This window comes from Gymnogyps californianus, chromosome 1 (genome assembly GCF_018139145.2).
Source record: "Gymnogyps californianus isolate 813 chromosome 1, ASM1813914v2, whole genome shotgun sequence".
In the NCBI taxonomy this organism is placed as follows: Eukaryota; Metazoa; Chordata; class Aves; order Accipitriformes; family Cathartidae; genus Gymnogyps; species Gymnogyps californianus.
The window spans coordinates 116,920,152-116,939,951 of NC_059471.1; the positions used below are offsets into that span (position 1 = coordinate 116,920,152).

The 19,800-nt window shown below is 47.2% G+C and overlaps 1 protein-coding gene across 1 annotated transcript in view; it reads right to left on the minus strand.

Annotated features, from left to right (window-relative positions):
* Window positions 1-13,125: 13,125 nt before the first annotated feature.
* Window positions 13,126-19,800, minus strand: part of PTGFRN (prostaglandin F2 receptor inhibitor) — a gene marked incomplete at its 5' end in the record, with an annotated part of 39,411 nt that continues 32,736 nt past the window's right edge. The window contains 2 exons of the mRNA XM_050913914.1: window positions 13,126-13,655; window positions 14,922-15,227. Coding sequence (XP_050769871.1) covers window positions 13,489-13,655; window positions 14,922-15,227 — 473 coding nt within the window. The remainder of the gene's footprint in view (window positions 13,656-14,921; window positions 15,228-19,800) is intronic.

A 19,800-nucleotide genomic window follows, 5' to 3' on the forward strand; every position in this document is an offset into this window, starting at 1 on the left:
CCTATCACTGGCAATGGTGATGCTCTGTGGACAAAACCAACAGCTCCCTCTTCCTGGGACTGCGCAGTCTAAAACTTACTCTCTTCCTCCCTGGGAAATCAGTGCAACGAGACATACGGCAGGGCTATTAACCACGCAAGGCAGGGTAAAGGAAGAGGATCAGAGAATCCTTTACAAAGACAGCATTGCCATTAGAAACCACATCAGGAAAGCCAAATACATAGGGAGAAAGATCCCCTTACCCTATTTTCCTGGGGATGACACCAGACAAGAAGCGAGGGGGAAATATGCTTCTCGGATAGCACAGGGGGTCCCTGGCTGTACCTACAAGGAGCAGACTTGCCTCCTCCGAGCCAGGCAGTGTGTGTGCCCATGCACCTCACTTGGTGAGCTAAAGTGCTGCACCAGGGCCATGGGGATTAAATGCTATTGAGCCCTAGCCCTTGGCACAGCCTGGCTACTGCCAGCACCCGAGCAGCAGGGCCACCTCTCAGCACACTCCAGCAGGGTACCACCATCTCCCACTCCAGAGCACAAGGCTGGAGGTCAGGCTGCCCACAGCACTGGCTTTGGCTTTCATGCAGGTGATGACCATCTTTAATTGCATGCCTCCATACCCATTCTCCTTCCTCCTGCCTCCCTGGATCCCTTTCCAGGCACACGTTTTGGATGCTCCTCAGCCACTTTCGGCCAAAGCTTTCCAGCAAAACACCACCAAAAATGCAGCATGGCAAATTTTACCAAGCCCAGTGCAGCCAGGGTGAAGTTAGACTACCTTAAAGAGCGCAGCAGCAATCGGCAACATCCACGGTGACTTGGAAACCTCCCAGACAGACAAGTGCTGACCAGACACTCCCCTTGCACACTGCAAGGAGCCTGGGGGGATGGGGATAAGGCAGGATCACTCCCACAGCCGGGTAGAAATGCTATGGAGGAAGCTGTTGAGGATGAAGGAGGCAACCCCATGGTCAGTGTTGGTTTTTAGTGGGAACAGACTGCTGAGACCCAAAAGCAATTAGACAAGCATAGGGGAGAGGCTGCAGCCCAGATCCCCTGTCTGGCTACATGGCCCCCATGAGCTCCCTCACCCCATTTGGGTGCCTGGGGTTAGGGCAGCTGTGGTTTCCTCTGCCTGCAGCCATCACATTCGTTGCTGGCTCCCACCCATCACAGCAGAGGGCACAGCCTACCCCACCTTCTGAAAAGTAGCAACAAACCCCACCTTCCAAAGGAAACCAGACCTCAAATCACATCTTGGGCAAATCTGGCTTTGCACAGGTAAGAGTTTTCCGCCACTGCCAGGGTTGCTTGCTCTGGGAGAAAAAAACCCTAGCTTTTAAAAGGGAGGGTTCCCCCATGAGCTTTTGGCATTGCTATGCAACATCCCAGGTGACAGCAAACCGCTCTGGCAGGAGCACGAGCTCTGGGGCCTCTGTTCAGCCCCATGGCTCTATCATCTCCTCACCCCCATCCAAGCCAGCCCTCAGCAATGACCTGTGCTCCACATCTCTACTCACACAGACGAGCGCCCTGGAGCTCCCAGAGCACCGAAGCGCAGGTAGCAAAGGAGCTAGAGAGTAATTTGAGGCAGCAAGGTCCCAGCAGAGAGGCTGAAGGGGGCAAAGACAACACAGCCCTCTCCTGCCAGCCCCTCCTCACCTCCTTTGGAGGGGAAAGGCAAGTGGTGCCTGCTTGGCTGTAAACATCTCAGTGCCTTGCAAAGGGTGGCCGCAGAGAGCTCCCTGCATTTCAGGCTGCTCTTGTGACTGAAGGGGCAGGGGGAATACAGCCCAGGGGAGCAGGCTATAGGCAAGCTCTCCAAAAATGCCTCCTCTGCCTTTGCTTCACAGATCTCAGGAGGCACGTCCCCCGCCCAGAAATGCCATTGCCACATACCCACAGTGAGCAGGGAGGGGCAGAAGGACGGAGGGATGGAGGCTGCAGCCTCGAAAGCAAGGGGCTGGAGCCAGGCAGGGTGGGGGGAACGTGGGGAAGAGCGCAGCATTAGCTGGGATAATCTGGCAGTCTTGGGGGACGCGCCAGAAGCCTACAGATAATCAGGGGAGCTGGCGCAACAGACTTTGAAGTCTGCCATCAGGTTTTCTCAGCCTGGCTCAGACATCAAAGGCAGCTGGTTACTTCCCCCAATTACAGGGAGCCGGCCAGCTGCCTGGCTTCCCCAAGGCAGGCCGGATCAGCCGCAATCCCGCAGGCACACTCTCCTCTCATGGGCAGAAACCTCCTGATGGAGCACAAATGCCCAAACCCTCCAGCTCCTGCAGGAGCCAGGCTCGCTTTCCTGGGAGCTTGCCTCGCAGCTACGTGGGCTTTCACCTTGGGCTGTTGGAGCCGAGCGAGATCTCGGTGGATAAAGATTTCCCCACTGACGTGCTGCCGAACCAAATCACCCGCCAGCCCCAGGGAAACCAGACAGCCACAAAAACAGGGGGAAGCCTAGCAAAGGTGAAGAAAATAGCAACGTTTTCTCATGGTGGTGGGAAGTACTGCTTCTGTCACTCAAATCCTGTGTGTCCTGGGCCCTCGTGGGACATGGCTCCAATGCACGGCAAGGACAGGGTCTTCATGAGCAAAATCCACAGCAGCACAGAAAGGCTGTTGCAATTATTTTGCACCAAAACCCACAGTATCATTGGTACAGAAACTGAAACAAATCATTAAAAACAAAAAGCAATTGAAATCTAAGAGCAGAACAGGCTAGGAAGCAAAGAAACACCTGTCCTGTGCAACTGCAGCTTTCTAGGACCCTGGCCACGCTCAGTAGTGAGCAGCCTGGCAACTGCAGCTTTCTAGGACCCTGGCCATGCTCAGTAGTGAGCAGCCAGGGCTGGCCTAGGAGGAGAACACCCACAGCTCTTTTTTGGTGAACTGGTGTTTGCTCGCATTTGCACCATCATTTCTACCGCAAAAAGTCAAACAAGAACAAAATTGGCCAGGGCACTGCAGAGACACCAAAGTCCTTCAGGAAAGTGGGATGGGTTATTCCTGCTTCGCTGCCACAGCAGCAGGCAAACACACTTGTTCTGAATCTGCTCTGCCAGCGGGACATAAGAAGAGTCTGAAGCACATGCTTCATATCTTATCCTAATAAAAAGTGCTCTTTAGTCGTCATCCCCCCCCTCCATATATACTTTTTTTTTTTTTTTTTTTTTTTTTAAATCTACCCACACAAAAGGGCTGAAAAGCCTCACTCCTCTATAGCCATAGCTCCATCAGTCTTTGTAGTTTGGGCCAACAGTGCATTTCTGTCATCAATCTACTGTACATCTCACCTTCGCTGCAGGCAGCAGAAAGCTCAGGGGGGACAACATGCCACTGGGGACCAGGAGGGACGCTGCACCAAGGGAGCTATTTCATCTCATTCCGGCCAGCTCCTCACAGCACCCCAGGAAGGAGCCAGCAGTGCAGCACCTCAGCAAACAGGCATTGCCTAGCAGCTGCCCTTTCCCATGCCACATCAGGCCACGCTCCTCTGGCTGCAGGGCTTGGCTCCGAGGCGGCGCAGCCTGCCCTCCATAAATCCCGGCGATCCCCTGCCGCAGCACACGCGGGGCCAGATCACGTCACCGTGCAGTCTGAAAGTGCAGTCCCCCTGCCTGGCTCAGCTCCTGCACGACACCAGGAGCTGCTACACGCTGCCCCTGAACCTCTCCGTGCTGGTGTTTGAAGCGGCATCAGCATCTTTTAAGCAAGCAGCATCACGAAAGACTGTTTGAAGCAGAGCAGCAGAGGGTTGCGCCTGGTCGTTTCGGTTCCTGATGGACACAGCGAGGGCAGCAGAGGCCAGGGAAGAGAGGAGGGAAGTTAAGAGAGGGAAAGAGGGAGAGCAATCGCAGTGGGCTGTTGTTCAGTAGGAAATTCTGTTGGGGAATACAGAACAGTATTACGTGTTGGGAGAGAAGCTAGGTTTTAATATTAAGCTGCTTATTTAGGTCTCTAAGTTACGGAGATGCTGCACTTCAAAACTAATTAGATTGACAGAGCTTGGATTCGATTACAGGATTTCCAGAAGGAAGAGGGTTTAAAAATAAAAAATAAAATTAAATAGCTGCCCTGGAAATGTTAGCAAGGGAATTAAACAGCCATTGCTGCAGCCAATTGTTAAATTCATCTAGGCTGGGAAAAATGACAATTCCAGCTGCCAAAACCCACTGCACCAGTGGATGCAGTAGGGAGGTGCTCTCCTAACAGGCCTGACTGGAAGATGCACAAAATGTGTGTTTCCCAGTCCTAGAGGTAGGCAGAGGGTCTCTAAGGCCCTTCAGGAAGCACATGCCTCCCTCTGACAGCAGCGTGTGAATCGGAAAGCGCATGGATTTTTCCCCACCCTGAACCCACTGCAGTGAGCAGAGCATCCAGGAACTGTAGGCAGGCAACTGCAGGGCTGGGGCTGAAGCGGGAGAGGCTGCAGGTCCCACAGAGCAGCACAAGGGCTACCTGCAGAAACCCGGCCACCTACGTAGACAGAAAGTCCCATCCTGACCAGCCAGGACACTAAAGCACTGTCTGCACCAGAGGAGTGTGGCCAGCCCAGCACTACAAACAACATGGGAGTGATACACAGCTATGCTCCTGAAGTGATAAAGCAAGGTAGCAATGGCAGAACTACACTTACAGCTCACCTAGCATCAAAGCCTTTGCTCATCTACCTGAAACAACTCCCTCTTTCCTACTCCTCTGAGATCACCGGAAAAGCAGCAGTTTCACAAGGTCCAACAGCAGAGCCAGAGTGGCCCTTTTTAAAATCCCAGAACTGTCAGCTTCCATTCCTCTTGAAGCTCCTAAAGCATCCTTCATCTGTGAATATGAAGCTTGTCTCTAAGTACACATACACGGGTGTCCAAAGAAACTCAGCCTGGGGCCTGAGGGGTTGGCCAGGGAGACCTTGACTGAAAAATGTAGTATTAACATGCTGTTTAGTGGTCTGGATGTGTTTAGCTACCAGACAGCTGTACCTGGCCATGCAGTAGATGCTCTCTGTTCCCGTATGCCACCTTTTCACCCTCCTCGGGTCTGGGTAGAGCACTTTGGACAACACCACCCCATGTTGCCCTCATTGCTGCATAACCATGCCAAGAGCAGAACAGGAGAACACGGTGTTGGCAATACAGATGTTGCTGCTGCTGCTATCCTCCACTCACACTAAAGGAGGTTGTCTTGGCTATAGTCACAGAAAGGCTAAGTTATATTTACACTAAGCCAAACAAATTTCCTTCAAACAAAAGGCAGGAGCTGCAGTGAACTCTAGGGAAAGCCTGCAGGGTACACAGCTTTGATTAAACAGAGATGTCAGGAAGAGTTGCAAATGTACACACTAGATCTCAGTTCTTTGTGCTCGGATTGTCAGTCTCAGTGTGAAAGCAACTCCTCCTTCAGTGTTGCCACTGAAGGGCTTGATAAAGTATGCACCCAGTACTGCAACACAGCAGCAGTTATCTTACTTTTGCCTGACACCTTCCACCTAAGAGAGCCTGCTACTCCCAGAGACTTGGAGAACATCTCTCACCACTGAAACGTGGGTCTCAGTCAAGTCGGGAAGAGGTGACGCTCAGATGACACGCTGCTGCCACAAGGTGAGGGAGGGTTTAAACACAGCAATGCCATGCCCAAGGGTCCTGAGAGCCATCTTGTTAACACTGTATACAATTAGGTCAAAGAAGGGGAATTTAATGAATAGCGACTTACAAAAGACCTTTCTGGATGAATGCAGGGGACCGTGGGAGACAGAAGGAAGAGAGAAAGAAAAAGATAATGGCATCAGGCAATGGCACCTCAGCAGGCACCTGAAAGGCTACAGGAAAAGCCATCAGCTTCAAAAGGACCTTAACATCTTATTTCTAAAGAAAATGTATATTTCTGCCAGGCTAGGCACCCAGAGCTGAAGGGGCTCTCCCTTAAACATCAGACACGGACATTTCTGAGCTGGAGGAAGAGGCTATGCTTGTCGGCCCACAGTGATGGGGGCGGGGGGGGGAAGAGTGGGCAGTGACAGAAAACAGCTGGTAAGGTCTGTTCCTGCGGAAGAAGACCAAACACCCAATAAAGCAGAAAGACATGTTATCCTTTTCATTGCTGGAAGACTCACCTTATGGCAATGATTCTGCTCTAAGTACTTCAAGAAGCCTGGTCACTCACTATCGGTACAGCTACTAGAAGAGACACCTTCAGAGGGACTGGACACTGTGGATAACACACCAGGGACCTCAGTATGAGACTTGGTTGACTCCAGAAGTCACACGGCAGAAGAGTTGCGTGGCTGAAGACTATGAACCTGCGCAAGGATAAAAACCGCAATTAGAGTGAATTGGATCCATCCTGATAACTGTCATCCAAGGACTATGCTTATGCAAAGGCAGAGATGTTATACAAGTAACAAAATCGAGACTAAAATCCATCCTGGAACTGTTTTCAGAAAAACGTAAGTTATGTGAGAATGGTTGTTACAGAGATCTTGAGGACCCGTCATCTGTCTGTTCGTTGAATAAAGACTACAGCTATCTGCTGTGGCTTCCTCCCTCCTTCCCCAGCCCATCACTAGAGGGAGCTGCCATTACCTCATTTCTCTCAGCCCCTACCTGCCTGGCCAACACTTCTATACACTGATCTTGCCTAATTCTCATGTCTTAGGTGAGCTGTGCTTTCCTTTACAGCTAATCGTGAGAAATGGATACCTTCAGGTTTTTATTCCAAAATGCATGTCTCAAGTAGGTCAGATAAATTGCACTCTTTAGGTATCTGTTTCTCAAGGCCAGGGTGGCTAGCCTGGGTGTTAAAGATTAATCCCATCACTGTTATCTTGAGAAATGACTTTGCTTCATACTAGGTACAATGTTCAGCACAGTCGTCGCTTATCTGGAACTCATAGACACTGAGCAGCATTTGCGTGCATTTGTGTTATGACAGCAAGCAGCCGCTTGGGAGAAAGAAGGCCAAAACCATCTCATTTAGAAAGAAAATCTGTCCCTGCTGCTTTGGCAAAGGGAATCTGAATGTCTCTTTGGAGTCATTTCCTCATCAGAAATGCTTAGTTTCCTTGCATATTGCCTGGAGTCCTCATGAGGAAAGAGACTACAAAACATTTGTGTGCATGTGCATGTGGTGCGAGCCTTACAGATAATCTGCAGCGGGCACTGGGCTGGAGTTCTGCAGCTTGAGCTCTCAGCAGATGATTCAAGGATACACCACCACAACATCCCCCCACTCTCCCCCAGAGAGATGAGCACAGAAGAGCATGGTCCTTTAGAGATGCAGAAAGACAAAGGCAAGAAGAGACTCCTGAAGGGAAGAACTGGAAACGAAAGAGGGGAGGCAGAGGGAACAAAACATGGAGGAAATGAGTGAACAAGGTTGAGGACAGAAAGAAAGAGGATGTACCTGAACACCAAAGGGGAGGTTAGTACTACTGTACTTGCATTCAGAACCTGCAGTTGGCTGTAGCCACATACAGCTTTCATATATCCAGGCAGATGCTAAGCAGCATGGATATTTTCCGTGTTTACCATAGCCCTAGGATCCCAGCTGCTGCACACCATGCCCAGGGCCTTTGTAGAGCTGAAGTCAGCACAGAGGCAACAAGAGCCACAAAGGCAACACCAGTCCTGTCCCCTCAGACATCTCTGCGGGTTCTCGGATGCCCAGCAACTGGTACGTTCATATTGCTAGCTCTGCTGGAGAAGCTCTGTAAGCATCCTCCCTTCTCTCTTGCCCCACCCTTTAAGAAATTTTTGGGAACTTAGTACCTTTGAGACTCCTTGCCGTCTGTTGAACATGCCAAATCATTGGCAGGATCATACAAACAAGGAACCAGAGGGCATGAGCCAGGTTAAGTTGCCAACAAGAAACAGAACTTCATGTCCATCTATCTGCAGCTTCATTATTCACTTCTGAAGCCAGCAGAGGTGTACTCAGACTAAGTCAGTGGTCTAGTCTAAGGCCCAGTACATGCTGGAGTTCATAAAATCCCACATGAACAAAGTATGATATAATACTAGCTTGCTTTCACAAAGTCTGCTTTGGAAAGTCCTGCCTTTCTACCCCCTTGGCAGAGGTGGAAGCAGACATGCACTTACACTTCTGGCACTTTGTGGAATGCAACTCGGCTGCCAGGGAGAGGAGAACAGCTTGTATTTGTGGCAGCTCTTCTGAGGGACCTGGAAATCCACAGAACCTGGCTTCCTCAATAACCCAGGCATTCCCCTGGAGCTCTCAGTATCAATCATCTGCTGGCTACAGCCTAATGCTGTTTTCCTCAGTAACGGAAGAAGATCCCTGGCAAAAGGCTGTCCGATAGAAGGCTACGTGCAGTATTGAAGCTGTATTTACCTCGCACAGGAACGAGCAGTGGCTTTTTCTTCAGTTAGCATGTCCCACAGCTTCAATCAGTTGCTAAAGGCTCTATCTTGAAACACCATCTGTCCTGATACCTGCTGTGCAGACCTCAGCCCCCTGCAATCACAGAAACGTAGAAAGTCCCACTGAAAGGGCAAAAGCCATATGTTTCCTTGGAAGATTTGCATGACCGGGCTTCACCTTCATATGACAAAGAGGAGGCAGGTCTTCTCATGCATCCTACTCAACACCAGTCAGCTTCAGTCCAGCAGAGGTTTTAGGACTGGCCCTGACCTGAGCAGGGCAGTCAGCCAGCGCCATCGCAGCACAGCTAGGCCTGTCGTAGAACAAGTACAGCCAAGCCTGTTGCCCAAGACTGGTGCTATAGAAGCAACTAAACTCTCAGGCTCTGGCACAAGAGTGCTTTTCAGACTGCCTCTATGACAGTAGGCAGCTAGATACCTCTATAGGCAGGTAGCTCAGCTGAACCCATGGCAGATACAAGCTGATGCTGGAGACTTGATAACCCCCATCATTCACAGCACCGCTCAGGCAGTTACTTGCAAGTATCCCCCTTCATCTCCAGACTTCAAGTTTCAGCTTTCATTATTATGATAAAATCCTAGCACACTTACAAGAACAGTACTAAGATCCAGGTCATCCTGGGGGGGTGGGGGAGGCAAGAGGATTTCATAAAGCTAATCCAAACTTACCAGTAAGCTGTAACCTGCACAGCTAGAGGCCAACGACTGCTGTCCCACAAGCATGCCACTCATTACTCGTGGACATGTACGTGTTAAACATCTACAGCTGCCAAAGGCTCTGCTGAGGGAGAGACCATTTATGACATTTCTCTATCTCAGCTGATGGTCCGTGTCACCCCTAAGAACTTACAGCCTGGTGCCACCTCCCAGCTTCCTGTAAGCACACTCTACAGAGGACATCTCTCCATGCTAGCTGCAACACCACCATCTGGAAAGAAGCCAAAGGTACACATTTTGCTGTCAACTGGCCTGCACTGCAGCCATCTCGGACAGAGCATGCACCAGTTTGAACACAAACCCACCTTGCCAAAGCCTGTCTTGGCCTCCCAAAACCACTTCTGCCTCAACCAACTTCTTGCTGGAAAGCAAGTCACCTCCTTTCTGTACTATCATGGTGTCCTTACATGGTTGCTGTGGCGGAAAAATCCTAAATTCAGCCATTGGCAAGGTAAGCAGGAAGTTTACTTCCAACACTACTGATTTTCCTCCTGGTACCTTAGAAACAAGAAGCCTCAGGAAGGGCTCAAGGAAGACTCAACATCTAATGCCCAGGTTTTACAGCAGATACTAAACACACACTCCTAACTGTGACTCCTGGCCCTAGGTAATCAAAAGGAAACTCCCCCAACAAAAAGGTTGACTTACAGTGGGGTAGAAACAGGATAGACTCAGAAAACAATTACATTCCCCAATTCATCACAGAAATGTAGGCAAATATTTAAAACTTACTGTAAAATAGGGCTCATGCTTATTTTATAGGGTAAACAGTGCTGCAAACAGGACTGTAAGGTTTACATTTGATACCCTTGCCTCAACAATAGTGTGTGCATACATGCAAGGTACAAGGAAAGAACTGCCCATAGCTCAAACATCCAGACCCACAGCACAGACATAATCAAAAAGGCTCGCTCTTTATTTTAAACATAAAAAGAAACATTTTACACAGCATTGTTAGAACTATTCAGTACCTGCATTCCAGAATTGTGCCAAACACTTTATTTTATAACTTTGAAATTAAAACAAAAGAAAGAAAGTATCTTGCCCTTCTGCTATATGATGTTCAAGCTTGCCCTGGATCAAAATTCCAAGTGCCTGGAGGAATTTACCAGCTTAACCAGGAGATGTGGCAATGCAAACAGAAGAAGATCAACGTGAGCCCTTAGGATACTTTGACAATACCACAGGTTGCAGCAGGGAGGATACGGATGCTTACACTGCATCTCAGGCAGCTTACTCTTCTGATACTCTGCAGGTTTAATACACAACCAGATGCACACACACCTCCACTCACACAAACTCTGGTCACACAGGAAATAATAATAATAAAAAACATGAAAAGTGACCTAGATTTTTTTTCATTAGAGATAAGATTCCCACTCTATTTTAAAAAAAGGGGTAATACAAAATTGGCACAAGTAGAAGGAAACCTGGGGGGTAAGTCTAGCCCCTCAGCTTCAAGCCTTCCAACTACAGCAAGTACAGGGTGGAAGGGGATGCAGCATTGCCTTCCAAGGGGCTGGCAGCAGTACAAGCTAGCAGCGAACTTGCTTCACTTGGAATGACAAAGATGGTTTGTTACGGGCCATGAAGGAAGCTCAGCATTAGCTAAGGACATGGGGACCTTTCACTAGGGGAGCAGGGAGCCCTGACCAAAATAACCCTGAGTTTTTTCCAGCAGGGAGGAAGTGTGCTATGTTGTGTGCTTGGGAAGAGCTGGAAGTTCCCTGCTCATTCATTCCCTAATTATTGCATTACAGTCATGATCCTCTCCCTAAAACTTAACCAAGAGCACATAAACAAGGAGTCAGTCTGCAAGGACAGAAAGTGACTGATGCTGTGCTTCAAACTTCACCACCACTACCACCCCTCCCAAGATGCCCCAATGCCACAGGCCTTCCATGAAGAAAGTGGATGTTAATGCAGGAAAGCAGCTGCTAGATCAGCGTGGGAAGGACAACCAGCATCCCAAACATCAGAATGGTGTTTCATAACATCCAAGGAAAAAGCAAGATTTCACTACAGCAGACAGACAGGAGAGGAAGAAAAATTCTTGCTGTCAAAGTAATATCTGAGTGAATCCTTTCCTCAACTCCCTTCCTTTGGAAAGCATCGCTACAGATTTCTGGGCTTTCACGGCAGAAGCTAGAGACTGCTTCTGCCCTGTTCCTCAGCAGAGGCAGCTACGTCTGCCTGCAACATAGGCATTTTCAGAGCTCTTCCGGAAAGGAAAACATCAAGCCAGAAAGAAAAGTTGCTATGAATGTTCAGGCCAAAGTATTCCAGAGGTTTACAGGTTTTGGGTGTCCTAGTTTTGGAATACTACATGACACGTCTTAGAGTCAAATAACAAGTTGCAAGCCCCAACTCTGCAAATCAAGTCCATTTTGAAGATGTCTCACATTCAGCTTCCAAAAATCATTGGACATCTCTATGCATACGTATGTACACATATGTGACTGCATGCATGTCTGCATGCGGGAAGCAGAACAGCCTTCTAGAAAAAACCCTCATGTCAGCCTCAGAACAAAGGTCACAATGCAAGACAGGGAAAAAAAAAAAACAAAACACACAAAGAAAGCTTACCACAAGAAAACCCCGATTTTGGAATAGCTAGTGTTGAGTGCAAGGTTCCACAAACACTAATGCGAAACGAAGCCTTCATAGCACAGATACTAGACCTGCAGCTCCCCTGGAATGTGCAGTGGGATGAGCTATCAGCGAAGCAGATCATCTAGTACATAACTAATGTCTAGACTGGCAACAGCACAACACAGCCACTACCTTCCATGGATGCTCTCCTTTAGCATCTTTTACCTTAAAAAAATCTGGAAAGGATTGAGCCCTGGCCTCAACTCTACATTTCTCACCCTTCTTGATGCGAGCCAAACCCTGGCTGTGACATCAGATTGTGGTACAGTCCTACTTCCTTGTTTGTTTATACACAGTATCTTTATTCTGACTTTTATTGCTTAAAACACCAGCTGCACTGGGAAGACAGAACTGCCTGGTAAAGGAGCTGCTCCCACTCAGGAGCCAGGTCAGTGTATGTGGAAGACCAAAGCAGGACTTCTATACTATAGCACCTAGGAATAGGTCTCAAACCCATGGGGAAAGCCCTGCTGCAGGCCCACGCACAAGATGAGGACCGTTTGAACCTGAAGGATTCTTGCTGCCCTCTTGGGCTTGCTCCTATTCCTACCCTGAGCTGCACTTCAGCTAATGCAGATCTCAGACTCTGCTCACAGGTTTAAGGGTTACCACTGAGTGACTGGCAGAAGCAGCACTGGAGTCTGGTCTGTGCATTTGGTAACACATAGTTTACAAGTCTTCTCTAAACATGATCAGTTGGCCAACTGCAGACAAAGATCCATCTCTTTTTTTTTTTTTTTTTTTTCCATAAGTCACACCATCACCAGTGGGGCAAGGTCTCCCACCTCTCTGCCGAGGCCAGCAGAAGGCTGGGCCTTGTCCCTAGACACCACATGCCCCCCTGCCACAAGCAGAACAGGGTCTCAGGCACAATGTGAGCAGCTGTAGTGGGGAGAAGATAAGGTGGAAGGGTGGGGGAGAAGGTGGCCATAAGCAAACATCCAACAAATGCTTGTTTGAGGATTGACTCTTCAGGGTTGCCAAGTTAGCCCCTATTCACCACAGCTAAGAGCTTCGAGCACTGAAAATAAAATAAAACAGAAGTTTAAAAAAAGTGTCTCAAAGACCTCCAGGCAAGTTATGTTTTGGGGTTAACTGCAAACCCTTTGAAAGCCAGGGAAGAGAAGGCATGCTGACAACCATAAACCAATTCTTTGCTGGAACAGCCTCATGAGGCACCAGCAGAGGAACCTTCTCTAGCCTTCAACCCAACACAAAGAAGTCTGTGAGATATCAAGATGGACAGAGAAAGGGAAGAGGATGGTGTGATAGGGGTAAAGGGGAAAAGTAGATTGGTTAATACAATTAAAGTCTAACGCTTCTACCAGCCCCTTTCCCACCCATCGCCCTGCCCATCATGCTTTCATACAGGGACATCTTTTCAAAACCAAGAGGGGGGGAAAAAAACCCACCAAACAAACAAGCAAAAAAAAAAAAAAACCTTAGTGAATTTTGTCACAGGGCCCTGCTGAAAGAAGGCTCAACAGTTTGCACATTAGAAGGACATGATCCCTATGCAGAAAGTGCTGCTGGAAAAGGAGAACTCCGAGTTGCTAAATATGGCCTGAATGTTCTCAGGACATGATGTGTAAAAAGGAGAAGCTTGAGGTCCAGGCTGAAATCAGAGAGGAAACGCACTGTCTTGTCTGGGCCTGTGAGTCAGTGTCTCAGCACAGTCCAAGAGCCCTGTGAGTCTCTCCCAAAATGCAAGTGTGTCTAGCTCCCACGCTCAGTCCATCTCCATCGACATTAGCCGGCGACGCTCTCGTCTTGTTTCCTGCACTTCCTTCTTGCAGCACCAACGGGAGCTACAGTAGCCAATGAGGCAGGATAGGAGTCCAATGACAGTGGCCAGACCGATGCCAATCAACAGGGGATACTTGAAAGCATTCAGAACTGAAAGAAGAAGGCAAAGTCATTAGATATCACTGAGAAATTCAGAGATCCCCTTTATTTGTTCTCACCTAAAAAAGGAGAAAATCCCACATTATTCAGTCATGGGCAGATTAATTATTTCAGAAGGAAATTACACGAATTTTCCTTCTTGATTTCTGTCTTTTGAGGTTTGGAAAACTGGTCTCTTACTGGACTCCCTTACCTCCTCACCCTAATTCTTCCTCTACCATTTCAAAGCCTCAGGGAGGCTAGAAGCACCAGAGGAGCCTTGGAGTGAGACAGCAAAGTAGAGCTAGTTCCAAGAGGTATCCCATTATCTGTTCCTCCAAACAAAAGCCTTGCAAAGTTTCCCTATCAGAGGCAGACTGTGGCTGCACTCTTTGTAATATGTTTCCAAATGGCAAGGAGTGGACTCCTTTACGCTTTGCTTGATTAGAACTACTCGTACAGTATATTCGCTGCCACTCAGCAACCCTGTCTAATCAACCTCCAAAGTTGGTACCTAAACAACAAATTTGATTTGTAAGCACCTACTGCTCAGTTAAAAAGCAGAGTCAAGAACTGTAAAGAGTCTGGAAAGTACAGTTATAATAGTTATCTGCACAGTATGAAGAACAAAAACTTCTGATTCCTTTCAAGTTCACGGAACTTCCCAATATGACCTTTCCTGGAAATATTGAGAAGAAAGCAACTAGTTCAAAACCCCTCCTGCATTAGTTTTCCTCCTTAGCTACGTGCTGAATACAGCATCTAGCGTTCAACTTGCTTCTCATGAAGTCTAGCAACACTTGCAACTCAGGTTGGAAAGCAGACAAGGCATTAAGTGCAGGGAGCAGCATGTCTTGTGGTTAGGAGAGGGAGGAAGGGGTCAGAGCTCTGACTTTCTGTTCTCAGCTTTGAAATTAACCACAACGCGACTCTACTTCAGCACGCCCCATCTGCAAACCAAGGCTTCCTCCTACAGGCAGCAGAAGGGTTAACATTTGGAGAGACTACTATGCCTTGATTGAAAGATGTCCCAGATATGCAAAACATCACCAAGAGATGATCAGGAAAGAAAACACTCCAGTCTTACGACTATGATCTGTTCAGGCTTACCTAGACTACAGAATCTGGAATCAGAAGTTGCAAACAATAGAAAAGGATAACAAAAGCTAATGAGATTATCACAGGCACCTTTAAAAATAGTCATGGGAACATTTGTCACAGAAAGACATAACAAGGTGTTAAAAAAAAATTGTTGCAACACATGTTGCAATCTCTTACCATCCATTTTCACAGACAGAAAGATGGGTTTGGCTTTGATGTCAGGTTCCCGCTGCCATACACCAGTGGCAGATCGCACCCACGGGGTCACTACGCAGTAGTGGTTCCCAAAGTCGTGGTCCTCACAGCCATGCACACGGAGTCGGAATTCCAGTGGGCTGATTCTCTCCAGGCTGAGATCACTGCTCCCGTTTCTCCTGCTCTGTGTCACAATCCCTCTCCGGTCCAGCAAGGCCAGCAAGATGGGCTCTCTATCCAATGCAAAGGAGCGCACAGCAAACCAGGAGACATCAAAGGACATATCATCTGCATTTGTGGACAAAGAAGAATTTAGACATGTTGGTGAGCTCTGAGAAATATTCATAATGCCACTTCTCAGCAGAAAGGTTAATCTGCAAGCAGCATAGCCAACAATGGTCTGACAGAAGAAGAAAAAAAGAAAACAAAAAAGAAAAAGAGAGTGCCCTGAACATGTCCCTTCTAGGAGGATTCAAGTAGTGAACTGCAACGAAATGCACTGGCAGGAAGAACGTAGCTGCACAGAAAGGCTGACTTACTACAGGGATGACAAAGAGGAGATTTCTTGCTTTTCTGCCTGCTATCCTAAAATTTGTATTTAATCTCTGACCTAAGTTTTCACCAAGCAGGCCTAGTGTCATAAGAAGTTCTATAACTATGCTGACTCTACAGTGAAAAGGGAGTGGAAGTGCTAGGTATTTGCTAGCAGAGAGTGACTTGCAATCACTATCTTCATGCAGGAACTACGCAACCACAAAGTCAGAAGGCTCTTTCCTGAAGGCCCCTTCCTTACATTTAGTCTCCCTAAATGAATACAGAGGTTCTACACAGAGCACAAAAAATTACCTACAAAAGTACCAAGCATTCAGGAGCAAAGCCTGACCCTGATGCTTTTAAACATTATTTTCCAGAGTTGTGGGTTACTGTCACACATTGTCAGGCATCACGCCTTGTACAAGTTTTATGACCCAAGGAGACAGTCTATAAAACGCATTTGCAACACCTTCCACATTTAACACAGCTGACAGGTAGTCAGAGTTCATCAGCACATCTAGCTCCTTCTACATTCATGCAAGATCCTACTGATCCCATTAGCTGATCTCAGTCTTAACCCTATTTGGCTGATGTAGCTGAGTATCTACTTTAAAAATCACTGCTATTCTTTGCTAACGTGAGCCCAGCAACACCTGTCAGAGTCTGAAACCTGGCATGACCTAGAGCATAGACAGGAAAGCCTGCTCACTTGTTTCATCAACAGGTCTTCCTTCCCAGCACCTTAGCAAACTGATGGGCCCAAACTGGAAACAGAGGTTACTATTTCTGTCCTGAGTTTTGGGTACTGGTAGAATGTGTGCACAGGGCTTAACCTTTTCACACCTAAGGCAGTCCCAGTGATTTTGGTGATGTATCAAACCTCCATTTGCTAGTATTAAGATCTCTGAAAAATACAGTATTAGCAACCTGAAATTTAAAACTCATCTTTCGTCTAATTGAGTTTGCTCTTCTCTAAACTTTCACATTTGATCTCCAGGCTAATGGAAAAATTAAAGCCCTAAATCTGCTGCTGTACTCAAATTCTTTACAGATAAAAGTGAAGGCTATTTTTAAGCCTCTATCAGGCAAGCTAACACTTTGGGAAAGAAGGGAACCTTAAAATAATATTTTAAAGTAAAGCGAAACAAAGGGACATCCTCAGCTCTGCTACTTGAAGTACAGCATCAGCTGGCCAGGTAGAACATTCCCCTTTACTGCAGACAAAACCCCACCTACTGTTTGGGGTATAATGAACTCCCTCGTAAGGCGCACTGGTTTTACACACATCTTCAAAAACAAAACAAAAAGATGAGAAAGCAGATGTTACTACCAGAGATGCTGGCTGACCAAACTGTTTTGGGACACCAGCCAGTTTCCTGCTCTGCCTGCCATGGCCAGGTGCTCCAGGTGACAGCACAGAACCTCAAGAGAGCACCCGGCCTGTTTTGCAGCCCTACAGCAGGAGTAGGTCTCCCAGTCCTACATGGGGGTCAGCGCAGGTCATATGGACAGCAGCCCTCACAACAATCACTCTTGCCAATCATACTACAAATACTACTAGTTACTTGGCATAGCACTCAGACTGTTTCCCTTGAAAGCAAAGTTAATAAAAATTACCGTAAACACATGTTCAGTTAAGAGGACCAAACTTTGACCTCTGCTTTGTGTACCCATCCAACTGTCTGTGGGAAACAGGGCCTCTACTGGAGAGAGCTCTGTTTCTATAAACTACTCTTCGTCTCTGCTGCCTGTTTATGCCAAATATGGTAATAGCACCGGCCCACAGGCAGTCACGTTGGGAATGACCAATTCCTTCCAAAGATCATCAAGACTGCCATTAGCTCTTGTGTTTCCAGGTACCATAGGAGCATATGGACACCTTCCAGGCTAAGCCCAACTACACTGAACACACCATTACACTTGCTAAGAAAGGTTTAAACAGTAAATTTAGATACATTAAAAAAAATAATCTAGCCTTCAGATTCCCAGGCAACTTGCTACCTTTGAAGAATTCCTTCTTTTCAGTCTCAGTTAATTTGAGGTTCCCTTCCCTCCACATACAAAGATGAGTGCAGGCACTTGCTGTCATTTTGAAATAGCTGAATCTATCTTCTGTAATTACAACATGGGACAACAGTATTATGCCAACATATTTTATTAGTCAGTATACACAGTGTGCAATTAGTGACTCACTACAGGCAGTCAGAGGGAGGATTTGGCTCTGAGTACTCTTTGTCACTAGCCTCCTTGAAATAGCTTAAAACAGCAAAGTCATCTGACTCATTTCTATATATCTCCGGTTTTCATGCAATAAAAACACAGGAAAATTTAGCAAAACCAGGACATAAATCAGGTGCTCTCTAAAGATCAGTGATGAACATGCCTAGCAGCTCCCAAGTGCTAATAAATACGTAGGTTTTGCTGACATAAAACAGGTCACAAACTAGGCTTCCCAAAAGCATCTGTACCATTCCACACACACCTCGCATCAATGTTGACAAGTCACTCTCACAATTTTTGTCCCCAATCTACAAAAAACAAACCCAACCACAAGAACCACACTCACAGTTAACACTACCAAGGTTTCTTTCACCAGTTTCTTCCGTGCTCCACAATGTTGTAAGTAGTGTGGGACACCTGGACAAGGTGTCCCACATTAGAGGAAAGCATAACATCCCAGTGCCAAGCTCAGAAGGCCATCAAGGACCTCAGTGCCCCCAGGTCATGCAACTCAGCTACTTCCATAAAGGAACACAAAGAGCTGGGAGTTGGACGCTTCAGAGCTCTGGGAGCAGAGTAATAGTGGTGCTATGCTTCCTCCCCTCCTTAGTGAGGATCATCAACATGTAAAGCACATCTTTATGCATATTTCAATTTGACACACAGGACTAAGCTGTCTGGGTCTTAGCTGCTTCCCTGGCCAATCACTCCTCAAAACAGGGAATCTTATTTCTAGACCAGCTCTTAGGAACCATACACTTCCACTGCTTAGAATGGAATGCTCTCAGCATCTTGTTACAGTGCTGAATCACAATTTTGAGACCCTTTTTGTTTACTACATTTAAATGAGGTTGAATAGGACTTCCTAGAGAGCTGAGCAAACCACTTCAAGCCATACAAGAGGTAAACAAGCTGGTTTTGTTAAATTCTCCAGAGTGCCCACTGGGTCTGTTTGGAGCAGATAAACCATCTCCTTTCAGGCACAGTAAGTAGTGCTTTTAAATCCCTAAGCACATAGCCCAAGAAGGGGTGATCTGGGAAGTCTAGAGAGATCGTTTGTGAAAATGCGTATTCAACAGAAATATCAGAAGCAGCTTTTATATCTTCAGGGCACAGAAGAACTACTATTCCCCCCTGACACACACATACTCCCCTCATATCAATCCAAAACACCAACCACAGCTGCCAAGCCAAAGGAGCACTTTAGATGGAGCAGCTGCTGCCATGTACTGAGCTTAGTAATACACACTCCATTTCAGCAGGGTCTCAAAGAAGCAGAGGAAATTAAAGCATGCAGCAGTCACGCCAAAACCTTTTCCACCCTTTTGAAAATTTCCTGGGGGGGGGTGGGAGGGGGGTGTACACACAAACACCCCCCCCCCCCCCCCGAGTATTGTGAATTGCCTCTACCAGACAAGGGTCCAACCCATAAGCAACGCTTCTAGAAACAAATGGATCAATCTAACTGTAACAAAGAAGGGCACTGACAAAGATCATTGGTCATTTAACTTTTCCTCAGCTCCTTGGAAGTACTTTATTTTTCTGATTGTGCATACAAAGAGGGAGAAGAGGTGGCACCTGACACCTCAACTTATTATAGGAAGCATACGTACTAATCCACATGCATGTTTGCAAAGTTGAGTGCCTATGTGTACAAGAGCAGAGCTGGCAGGCAAACCAACTGTGTTCAAAATGGTTTGGATGTGCATTTGACGAGACATCCTATGAAATTCCCTGATCCTTCTTTGCTCACAAGAGGGCCCAAAACACACCCCTGCAGCAGGTCTGACACCAGAAGAGTAGATGGCCTTTGAAAGCCATCATGCCCCTCAGAAGAGTCAAATGCAATTGCTCTGCTCTCCTTTCTCATCACATTCCCAGATGGAAACACCATGTCTGTACTGCTGTTATCTGTTTTCTTCTAGGAGATGCTGGCAACTCTTGCTCTGTTTATCTGATTACCTGGTGTACGCTTTCCCTAACAATGTGCCTCATTTCCCCACTGGTATGAGACAGCTCTTATTTTCACAGAGACAGGTCAGAGATGGGATACAGGGGAATAAAGTTACTACTGAGGAACTACATCTGTTTTTTATCATATGAGCCC